At 35.9% G+C, this 12295-nt stretch overlaps 1 protein-coding gene across 1 annotated transcript; it reads left to right on the top strand.

Moving 5' to 3' along the window:
* Positions 1 to 324: 324 nt before the first annotated feature.
* LOC120580648 (F-box/FBD/LRR-repeat protein At1g13570) lies at positions 325 to 8038 on the top strand. The gene is made up of 3 exons (XM_039834683.1): positions 325 to 1083; positions 7681 to 7899; positions 7971 to 8038. Exons 1-3 carry the CDS (start codon positions 411 to 413, stop codon positions 8036 to 8038), a joined length of 960 nt encoding a protein of 319 aa, XP_039690617.1. The 5' UTR covers positions 325 to 410.
* Positions 8039 to 12295: the final 4257 nt, after the last annotated feature.

Here is a 12295-nt window from a genome sequence, read left to right on the forward strand (position 1 = left end):
ATATGCGTTAAGATTTTTGAAATGGGGACCAAAATTGCGCAATTAAAAATGGGAGGACAAAAATTGTGGTTTTTCCAAAATAGGGGACCAAAACAGCATTTAAGAGAAATATCAACAATGTGAACTATTCCTGTTCCTATCAACCTTTTCCAATTATCTCACCGTCATTTTTGTGTTTGGCATTTGGGTAGTTTTCTATTTACCAGTTGAATGTTGTGTGTAGTTTTCTACACTTGAATTCCCATTACATAGTTGAATAAGGATAGCACTTGTGTACCATAATGGTATATACTTTAACGTGCATTTAATCTTTTTTTCTATGGGTCCGTATACTTTAACGTGCATTTAATCTTTTTTCTATTTCTCTTCAGAATATTTACTCTTTTGCATGAATTTGTAGTTCACTTATTATGACTCTGTCCAGCAAGAAGGCCAATTGTGGTGATCACCTTGATCGAATCAGTGACTTCCCATGTAATGTCATTGATGGTATCCTAGAACACTTAAACATCCGAGACATAGTTAGGACCAGTATTTTGTCTAAAAAGTGGAGGTATACATGGATTTCATTCCCACGACTTGAGTTTGACAAAGAATTTTTCAATCAGTATGACTCCGAGGGTCATGTCGACCGTGGCCCTGAGGTTTCGAGCATTATCACGGAAGTTCTTCTTGTCCACAATGAGCCAATATATAAATTTACACTTTTCATCCCTTATGACTTCAACATCACATTTGGAAACCTCAGTAAGTGGATTCTGTTTTTGGCAGGGAAAGGTGTTAACTCTATTAAGCTTTTGAACGATAAACTGGATTTCTATCGAATGCCATCTCATTTCTTCTCTTGTCAAGAATTGACTCATGTTCGAATTTGCAGATTTAACTTGTCAGTTCCGCCTAGTTTTTGTGGTTTTAAAAATTTGTTGTACCTTCACGTAGAACGTATTAAATTTGAGTCTGGTGCACTTGAGAATCTTATTTCCAGCTCCTCATCACTTGAAGAGCTCTACATTGTACGATGTTTTGGTTATAAATGTATTGATTTATCTTCTTCTACTCTCAAGGTTTTCCAAATAGAATATTGTTATACCCTAATTTTGGACCTAAAAATACTCATTCAAATTTCTTTTTTTAACACTGATATTTGTCAATTCTCTGTTATTTTACTCTGAACCTTTACTCTCTTTTCAAGCGTATTTTACTGCCTCTGTCTGTCTTTTCTTGCATTACAAGTCATTTAAAAACTCTCAGAAACATCGCATTACTTTTCTTGCATTTTATTTCAAAAATCATACAAAAGGGTATTTGGTCATTTCCTGCAGTGGAACCCATTTTAGTCCCTGTGTTTGCCTCTGAGTCTTTTCAATTTGTCTGTACAAATCATTGTTGAGTCTTTGTTTAAAAAAAATCATTTCAAAAAATTGCATCTGAGTCAGTTTGGGTCAGTTTAGTCCCCAGGGGCATTTTGGTCTTTTCCCATCAAAATTTTGACAGGGAGGTATTTTAAAATACCTCATGTCAGTAACTGGTTCATTTTAGTCATTTTGTTGATTTTATTTTTAGTTTCACTTTACGTTTTGTCAAATTTACCTTTTTAGTCCAATTTTATTTTAATTAGTATTTTAGTCCAAAACTTTTTAAAATTGCATTTAGGTCCTTTTTTTTTATTGCAGTCCAGTCCTCCAATTTTCTTATTTTTGCAGGAAGGTCCCTAAGTCCAAAAACAGGTGGCAGTGTCCCATTGGGTCTCAGGTACAAGTGGCAGCCTATAAATAGCATTAATCTGCACAGATCCACACAATCATATTGACACATCATCACAAACAGATCCAGATTTTCTCTCTCTTTTCTGTTAGATCAAAACAGAAAAATCACCAAGAACAAACCAAAAACCCTAGAAATTTCCAGAACCAAAATCCATTGAAATGGCTTCGATTCTCAGAGATTCATCATGGAATCATCATCATTGAATCGTTGCTCTGCAATTCGAGTGCGAATTCACCACTGAAAGCGGAAAACTCAAGCACGATCGCAGAGACTTGCTCGGAGACGAAGAAGAGGGACGAAAATGAAGGTGTCGAACCTGTGAGAAAGAAGAGAGGATCGGAACAGCAAGAACTCAAGCCAGAATCAACAGAACAAGAACCAATTCAAGTTTTCCTGAAGGTTCGGTTCGAAATCACCAAGAAAATCACAGGTAAGACTCAAACTTCATCTTTTTTTTCCAAGAACATCAACAAAGACGAATCCAACGTAGATCCGTGAAGTTCTAAAAGCTTTCATTCAAAAAGAACTAAAAAAAAACTAAAAAAGATTTCGTAAACCGCAAAAAAGGAATTCCAGATCTACGTTGATTCGAACCTTGCATGCAAAATCCAGTGCCATGTTCGTGTTTAGGACAAAAAAGGATATCTAAAAATGTAAAAAATTTTGAAAACGGAGAAGTTCGTTCAACTCCGGCGGCGGCGCCGCCACCCTAGGGCGGCCTTAAGTTTGAAAAGAAAAAGAGGAATTTTGAAGAATGGAGATGAGAGGCCTCACTACAACAAATAACATATATCTCTTCATCAAATTATATATATTTCTAAATCAAATAGCATATATATTTCTAAATAACATATACATATTTCTAAATCAAATAACATATATATTTCTAAATAACATATATATATATATATATATATATATATATATTTCTAAATCAAATAACATATATATTTCTAAATCAAATAACATATACATATTTCTAAATCAAATAACATATATATTATACTAATAAACACCAACATATAATCATAACAAAATATCACTCATCAAAATAAATCATATAAATCATATAAGTATATTCTAAACTCATTAAAATAATCAAATAATTAGAGAGGGCGTTACACAACTCACCAACAACGACTTTGACTCGACAATGCAACTTCGACTTCTTAATCATGCATGTGGTACCAATCCAGGGCATCAAGCCCCCAACATTTTGAGCATAAATACACTCTCAAGGCATCAAACCCTCAACCTAAAGAGAAAAAGCTCACAGGGCATCAAGCCATCAATGTATTGAGCATAAATACACTCCAAGGGCATCAAGCCATCAACGTATTGAGCATAAATACACTCCCAGGGCATCAAGCCCTCAACTTAAAGAGCAGAAGCTCACAGGGCATCAAGCCCTCAACGTATTGAGCATAAATACACTCTCAGGGCATCAAGTCCTCAACGTAAATGAGTATGCATGGACTCAACAACTAATGCAACGACAACCAACAACTTCAACGACATCGGAAACAACTTACAACTTTAAAGACATTGGCAACAACTTACAACTTGACCAACATATGCAACTTAATGATTTAATAATCCATACAGCAGAGACAGCAACATACAACAACTTCAACACAAAGCATCATTAATAATAACAACTTGAATGGTATAACAACATTATTTTCTATATCATACCTTTTCCACATAAATATATGTAACTCAAATTATTCAACAACAACATTCACATAATATATGTATTTCAAATTATCCAACAAAGATATTCATGTCAAACCAAATTAGATCCTTCACAACATAGGTTAAATACTCTTAAACACCCTAGTTGAACTCATAGTACTTCTAGTTTTGAGGTTTGAAATTATTCCTTAAGTTTTGGATTAACTTAGAAACGGTTATGCTGAATTTTCATAAGATTTCACTAATACATCCTTGGAGTATTTTCATCATATCTCAAGAACCAAAAATCATTTTCACTTCAAACCAAAGCCACTGGAAAGCTATCTCAATTATCAACAACTTTCATGTTTACACCAAAGGCCAATTCAAAAAGAAACGTGTGAAAAAGACGCAATAACATGAAACAGAACGTGCTGTCAGAGAGCAACTCGGTAAAAACCCACTTTTCACCCCCAAAATCCCAATTTTAACTTCCCTATGCCCAAATTTGATCCAAAAACTTGTCTAACCATTTCTATACATGTTAAGGCACTCAAAACCATATAAAACATTGCACTAAAAATAACTCATGATCTGAACATCAATTCTACACAAATTCAACGAATTTTCTACTATATTAACAACCAATTACAACTTCAAAACCTAATTCCCATAACTACAACCTACAAGATGCTAAATTCAATTTCAGAATTATACAACTTTGAATTAGAGAAAGTTAGTCCCACCCTTACTTTAAACCTAGTTCACGAAATCCTTATTTTCTAATTCTAACTCTCCCCTTTTATATAAATCTTTAACCTACTTATTTTCTCTTATTTCCAAATCTGCCCTCCAAGTATATATTATACTAATAAATACCAACATATAACATAACAAAATATCACTCATCAAAATAAATCGACTAAATTATAAAAAAGACATCTAAACTCAATTAAATAAATAAATAATAAAATAGGGCGTTGCAACTCTACCCCCCTTAAAAGAATTTCGTTCTCGAAATTCAAAGCACAAGAGAAAAATGAATTTAATTATTGCTTAAATATCTTAAACTATATATAACAAAATAGAAACTTCAACCAATACACAAAAATCACATTAAAATTAGTCAGTCAAACATGATCACATAAAAAAAACATAACCATTAATTAGAAAAACACAACGACAGTATTCAACTGTCACACGACACAAACGACTCAACTACTTGGCCGGACGGACCGACCTGCTCTGATACTAATTGTAACACCCCGTTTTCCCAACTTGAATTTTTTTGCATAAATCAGAGTAAAATCTGAATATAGTAAAATTACTAATTATCTCAATCATCAATTAAATATCAATTACGTAACACATGGAAAACAAGCAAATCCCCATCCCGTTACGTATCAGAGCGACCCTAAGACGACGACACGTGAGAGAGTCATCTCACTTCTGTTGGAACAAAATGTGTTTTACAATAAACCATAATGAGTTTTGATGATAACAAGGTATTAAAAATTGTCAATTGGTTATTGCTAATATTTGTTCAAGTGTACAAGACCATAGTCAAAGTTAATCAATTTCAATAGGTCTTGGAAGAACAATAGAGATCAAAGGAATCTAAAGCATCTGAAGAAAACTGCGTCTGAAGCTATGAAGTGCTTCTGAAGTTTCAAGTGCCTCTGAAGTGATGATGTCATCGGAAGCAGAAGTTCATCAGAAGAAAAAGTCCATCAGAAGCAAGATTTCATCAGAAGCTATATCATCACCAGAAGCTACAGTTGATCAGTATATTCAAACTGAAGTTTCAAAGGAGCTGTTTTTCGTTATATCCTCGTTTGAGAGAACGAAGAATAAAAAGGGAGGTACCAACGTTCATTTGAAAAGCACTGGGTGCTTGTCCTTCATTGAAGAGTTGACAAAGTACAAGTGTACAACCACTACCTCCACTACTCTGTTTTTGTCTACGCTACAAGACAAGACAACAGCTCTGCCTCCAGAAATGTTCCTTTAAGATAGGAATGAATTTGAAGTTAATCCTTCACAGGACTACACCCAAATCAGGCAAAAGATTAATGGTGGATGATCAAAGGAACTCAACGACTCTTTAGACGTGCTAAAAATCTCAACGTGTCTTTACTCACCTCTATATAAAGGAGTGAAGACTTGAAGATTGGAAGAGAAATCAACACAAGTTAAAAGCGCTAAAACTCTGCACTGATTTGATATATCTTAGAAATTCTTAAGTCTAGAGTCTTTATTGCATTGTATTGTGAACACCGCTGATTGTATATCAAGTGTTCAGAGTCAAACAATTTTCTATGTAGTTCTGTTTGATTAGAAGTCTCTCGCCTGCGTGCTTGAGCATTAGAAGACTCTTGCTTTAGTGCTTGAGCATTGGAAGTCTCTCGCCTGCGTGCTTGAGCATTTGAGAAGTCTCATACTAGAGAGTATTGAGCATTTGTAATCTGTGTGATTATTAGTGGAAATCTCCTTGCAAGTGCAAGGGGGACTGGACTACTTCCGGTTTGTGGAAGGAACCAGGATAATTGCTTGTGTCTCTCTTTCTTTTCTCTGCTCTGTTTTATTCCGCTGCATATCTGATTCTGAACATTACATCAGAAGCACTCCCAACTAGCTTCTGAAGTCATACCAGAAGAAGATTTCTTTAAGAGAAAAAGAAAACACAATTCAACCCCCCCTTCTTGTGTTTTTCTCACCTTCAATTGGTATCAGAGCTTGCTCTGTTATCAAAGCACTTAACCGTGTGACAAATCAAGATCCGAGAAAAACATGTCTACTGAGGAACCTGAATCTTCTACATCTACAAGGTACAATAATGTTAGTCATGACTATGGTACATCTGACAAGAAATTAGATTCTGGAAAAGCTCCAAAGTTCAATGGAGATCCAGAAGAGTTTTCTTGGTGGAAAACCAACATGTACAGCTACATCATGGGATTAGATGAAGAGCTGTGGGATATTCTTGAAGATGGAGTTGATGATTTGGTTTTGGATGAAGAAGGAGCTTCTATTGACAGGAAGATTCACACTCCTGCTCAGAAGAAGCTATACAAAAAGCATCACAAGATCAGAGGGATCATTGTTGCTTCTATACCACGCACTGAATATATGAAGATGAGTTATAAATCCACTGCTAAGGCAATGTTTGCATCACTCTGTGCTAACTACAAAGGTAGCAAGAAGGTTAAAGAAGCAAATGCACTAATGCTAGTTCATCAGTATGAGCTGTTCAAGATGAAGGATGATGAGAGTATAGAGGAGATGTACTCAAGATTTCAAACTTTAGTATCTGGACTGCAAATATTGAAGAAGAGTTATGTTGCTTCTGATCATGTAAGCAAGATTCTGAGAAGTTTGCCTTCTAGATGGAGACCCAAAGTAACTGCCATTGAGGAAGCTAAGGATCTAAACACTTTGAGTGTTGAAGATCTTGTCAGTTCCCTCAAGGTACATGAAATGAGTCTGAATGAGCATGAATCCTCTAAGAAGAATAGATCTATTGCTCTACCATCTAAAGGAAAGTCTTCCAAAGCTTACAAGGCCAGTGAATCTGAAGAAGAGTCACCAGATGAAGATTCTGATGAAGATCAATCTGTGAAGATGGCTATGCTGTCTAACAAGCTTGAATATCTGGCAAGGAAGCAGAAGAAGTTTTTGAGCAAGAGGGGTGGTTATAAGAACTCCAAGAGAGAAGGTCAAAAGGGATGCTTCAACTGTAAGAAGCTTGGACATTTCATTGCTGATTGCCCTGATCTTTAGAAGGAGAAGTCAAAGAGCAGACCTAAGAAACCAAGTTTCAGCTCTAACAAATTCAGAAAGCAAATCAAGAAGAGTTTGATGGCGACCTGGGAAGATCTGGATAGTGAATCTGGTTCTGATAAAGAAGAAGCAGATGTTGATGCAAAAGCAGCCATGGGGTTAGTGGCAACAGTGTCATCAGAAGCTGTATCAGAAGCTGAATCAGATTCAGAAGATGAAAATGAGGTATATTCCAAATATGAAACAACAAGAAACAACTCTATGTTGATTTAAAAGAAAAATATGTTGATTTAATGAAACAACAAGAAACAACTCTATTGGAACTGAAAGCTTCTGAAGAAGAACTCAGAGGGTTTAACTTCATATCTACCAAATATGAAGACAGACTCAAGATTCTTTGTCAGAAGCTACAAGAAAAGTGTGATAAAGGTTCTGGCAACAAACATGAAATTGCCTTAGATGATTTTATTATGGCGGGCATTGACAAAAGCAAGGTAGCTTCTATGATCTACAGCATATACAAAAACAATGGCAAAGGGATCGGATACTCTGAGGAGAAATCCAAAGAGTACAGTCTCAAAAGCTATTGCGATTGTATTAAGGATGGATTGAAATCCACCTTTGTGCTTGAGGGTACTGATGCTGTAACTGCTGTTCAGTCAGAACCTGAAGCCTCTGGTTCTAAGACTAAGATTACATCAAAGCCAGAAAACCTCAAGACTAAGGTTATGACAAAATTTGATCCTAAGACTACAAGGATCAAAATTCTGAAAAGATCAGAACCTGTTCCTCAGAGTCTGATCAAACCAGAACCTAGAATCCTAAAGTCAAAGGGTCAGAAGAACAAAACTGTAACGCCCACTTTCGTTTAATCGTTATTTAATCGAGTTTAGGCCATTATATTATAATTATATAGTATATGCATGATTTTGATATGTTTTGATGATTTGTGGTGAATTTAGTGATTTGATTGATGACGTGATAAGTTATGAGTTTTGGAGGATTTGATTATGATATGAGAATTATTTTATTGATAAATAGAATAAAGATTTGAAAATAATATAAAATATTTAGTTGAGGGCTGTTTTGATATTTTAGATAGTTTTGGGGGAGAAAGTGAGATAAGATAAGTATTTTAAGAGGAGATATAAAAGAATAGACCTAGGTTTAGAAAAAACACTTTGTACGTGAAAACTTTTGGAAAAGGGAGAAAAAGCTTAGAGAGGAGCAAGAGACCAAAGAGGGCTGCGATTTCTTCATAACCAGGTAAGGGTGGGACTAATAACTCAGTAACATTAATCTCTGTAATTCTGATGATTAGTTGACAAAGTTAGGATTGATTTAGAGAAGTTTTGGAATTAGGTCAAAACCCTAAAATTTGAGAATAAACGGTAAAACTTGTTTAGATTGATGAAAGAACCGTCCTTTAACCTTAGAATATGTTTAGGAAGAATTCTGGAATCAAAACCAAGCTTAGAACCATGTGAATCGACGGATTTTTGTGTTTTTAGGAAGCCTGGCCGTAGCGACATTCATCGCTCGCCACGGCGAGCTATGATCCTTGCCTCGCGAGTGATGAAGTTCATCGCTCGCCACGCGAGCCTTTTCCCTTCGCCTCGCGAGTTGTTTGGTGCAACTCGCCATGGCGAGCAACCCTTCCTCGCCTCGCGAGCTTAGGCAGAGTGCATGTCATATTTTGTAGTTTCGACTTTTTAGTTAGACCTTGAGTGCCTTTAAGTGCCTAAACATACCTAGAGATGATTAGGAATGATTTTAGGACAGGATTGAACCCAAAACAACATTAGTTGGGAATTTGAGTGGTACTCGCCATGGCGAGTGAGAACTCTCGCCTCGCGAGCAAGTCCAGAATGTAGCTGTTTGAGTGATTGTGCGATCTGTGTCGCACCTTTTGATCAGGAGTGAACCCCTAATTGGTAATGAAACCTTATGATAACGTTTAATGCAGTCTGTAAAGCTATTAAGATATGTTGATATTAATTGAGCATGATTAATGTATTATGCAATATGTGAGATATAATGAAACGATTATGATTCTATTGAATTGCTGTTGATATATTGATATCTCCCTGCTGATATGTGACTTGACTACGTTGTTGTTGTTATTTAACTGAGTATGCAATGTTTATTTATGAATATAATGAAAATGATGACGTTTCGCTTCAAGTTATTGAATGCACATGATTACGATGTTTTGTTGTTAAGAGTCCATGCATAGCATATCATTGAGCTTAGTCCTCACCACGTTTTATTAGGAGCTTTGTCCTCCGCACGATTATTAGGAGCTTTGTCCTCCGCACGATTAAAGTATATTTATACTTATGATGACGATTGGTACCACATGCATATACGGAGTCTAGGAGCATTGTCACATTGTCATGTCTATTATGCTTTGTTGATGATGATTGATTATGTGACTACATGATAATGTTATGTTGCTGATGATGATTGATTATGTGATTACGTGATAAATGCTTATTAAGGATACAATGATGATTATGTTTAAGATGATTATGATCAAGATTGATTAGGATGTTAATTTATGATTCTTAATTGCATTGATTAACGCTATTCTGTTATGAAATCTCACCCCTTCTGTTTGAATGTTACCTCGACCGTGGGTAACGTGCAGGTGATCGAGCTTAGTGTGCTGTTTCCGTCGTGAGTGGCCTTGCCTTCACTGTGTCGTCTAGGTCGCTCTGATATGTAACGGGATGGGGCTTTATGATTATGCATGCTTCATTCTATTACGTGACTTTTATGCTGTTTATGATTTTGAACTAATTTCTTTTAAGATTTAAGATGAGGCCTGCGTGCCAAAACGTTTTATGACTATGACATAATTTCCGCTGCGATGTTTAAGATATTTGGTTAAATCATTATTTAACTGTTTTGGATTACGTTTATGTGATATCCCGTTGTTTACGATGCTTACTCTGATAAATGTTTTGAGAAAATTTCATATTGGGAAAACGGGGTGTTACAAAAACAGTTGTTTCTTCTGAGAAAACAATATCCAAAGGTGTTAAACCTAAAGTATTGAATGATCAGAAGCTACTCAGCACTCAGCCCAAGGTACAAGGGAGGAAAAGTAAAACCTCCAGAACTAACCCAAAAGGACCCATGAAGATATGGTTACCTAAGTCTGAATTGATCAAAACTGCAGGTATGCCTAAGGGCAAGAGAGAAACAAAGGTCATGGTACCTAGACAGCAGGTGTTCAAGGCATATGACAGGAGAGAAAGCTTTGTTCCTCACCCTTACCATGAAAGATGGAGGAGAAGTGAAGTTTGGTGGCAACCAAACTGGAAAAATCATTGGTACAGGTACTCTTGGTAATTCCTCCATTTCAATAAATAATGTTTGTCTAGTAGATGGTCTGAAGCATAACCTATTGAGCATCAGTCAATTTTGTGACAATGGGTATGATGTTATGTTCAGTAAGACCAACTGCACTCTAGTCAACAAGGATGACAAATCCATTACCTTTAAGGGAAAGAGAGTTGAGAATGTCTATAAGATTAATTTCTCTGATCTGGCTGATCAGAAGGTAGTTTGCCTTCTGTCAATGAATGATAAAAAGTGGGTATGGCATAGAAGGTTGGGACATGCTAATTGGAGATTAATTTCTAAAATCAGCAAGTTACAGCTTGTCAAAGGTTTGCCTAACATTGATTATCGTTCAGATGCACTCTGTGGTGCATGTCAGAAAGGAAAAATTGTTAAAACTTCTTTCAAATCCAAAGACATTGTATCAACCTCTAGACTCTTAGAATTACTCCATATTGATCTGCTTGGACCAGTTAATACTGCATCCTTATATGGAAGTAAACATGGATTGGTCATTGTAGATGATTACAGCAGGTGGACTTGGGTAAAATTCCTAAGAAGTAAAGATTATGCTTGTGAGGTGTTTAGCAGCTTCTGCACTCAAATACAATCTGAAAAGGAAATGAAAATTTTGAAAGTCAGAAGTGATCATGGTGGAGAATTTGAAAACGAGCCATTTGAATCTTTTTGTGAAGAACATGGAATTATCCATGAATTCTCTTCTCCTAGAACTCCACAACAAAATGGGGTTGTAGAGAGAAAGAACAGAACTTTACAAGAAATGGCCAGAACCATGATCCATGAAAATAATCTAGCTAAACATTTCTGGGCAGAAGCAGTTAATATTTCATGTTATGTCCAAAATAGGATCTATATCAGACCTATGTTGGAGAAAACTGCATATGAACTCTTCAAAGGAAGAAGACCCAATATCTCTTACTTTCATCAATTTGGATGTACTTGTTACATTCTAAATACTAAAGACTATCTAAAGAAATTTGATGCCAAGGCTCAAAGAGGAATCTTTTTAGGTTACTCTGAAAGGTCAAAGGCATACAGAGTGTATAATTCAGATACACATTGTGTTGAAGAATCTATGCATGTTAAATTTGATGATAGAGAGCCTGGAAGTGAAACTCCAGAGCAAGTTGAAAGTAATGCAGGTGCAAATGATTCTGAAGATGCATCAGAATCTGATCAACCTTCTGATACTGAAAAGAATTCAGAAGATGAATCAAGTCCAGAGGCTGAATCAAATCCAGAAGCTGAGTCAAGTTCAGAAGTTGAACCTAATCCAGAAGCACAAAATGAAAATGCTTCTGAGGATATTCAAGATAACACTCAGCATGTGGTTCAACCAAAATTCAAGCACAAATCTTCACATCCCGAGGAGCTAATAATTGGAAGCAAAGACAGTCCTAGAAGAACAAGATCTCATTTCAGACAAGAAGAATCTTTGATAGGAGTGCTGTCAATAATTGAGCCAAAGACTATTGATGAAGCTCTCTCAGATGATGGATGGATATTAGCTATGCAAGAAGAGCTAAATTAGTTTCAAAGGAATGATGTGTGGGATCTGATACCCAAACCTAATCAGAAGAACATTATTGGAACAAAATGGGTATTCAGAAACAAGTTGAATGAACAAGGAGAGGTAACCAGAAACAAAGCTAGACTTGTTGCACAAGGTTATAGTCAACAAGAAGGCATTGATTACACTGAAACA

The sequence above is a fragment of the Medicago truncatula genome, chromosome 5, assembly GCF_003473485.1.
Source record: "Medicago truncatula cultivar Jemalong A17 chromosome 5, MtrunA17r5.0-ANR, whole genome shotgun sequence".
Lineage (NCBI taxonomy): Eukaryota > Viridiplantae > Streptophyta > Magnoliopsida > Fabales > Fabaceae > Medicago > Medicago truncatula.

Bases quoted from the DNA above. Each gene is read 5' to 3' on its own strand.
- LOC120580648 (XM_039834683.1), top strand. From the start codon at position 411: ATGACTCTGTCCAGCAAGAAGGCCAATTGTGGTGATCACCTTGATCGA. The intron at 1,084-7,680 runs GTTATACCCTAA...AAATTGCCTTAG, and splicing joins GGTTTTCCAAATAGAATATT to ATGATTTTATTATGGCGGGC. The intron at 7,900-7,970 runs GTTCTAAGACTA...TTTGATCCTAAG, and splicing joins GTCAGAACCTGAAGCCTCTG to ACTACAAGGATCAAAATTCT.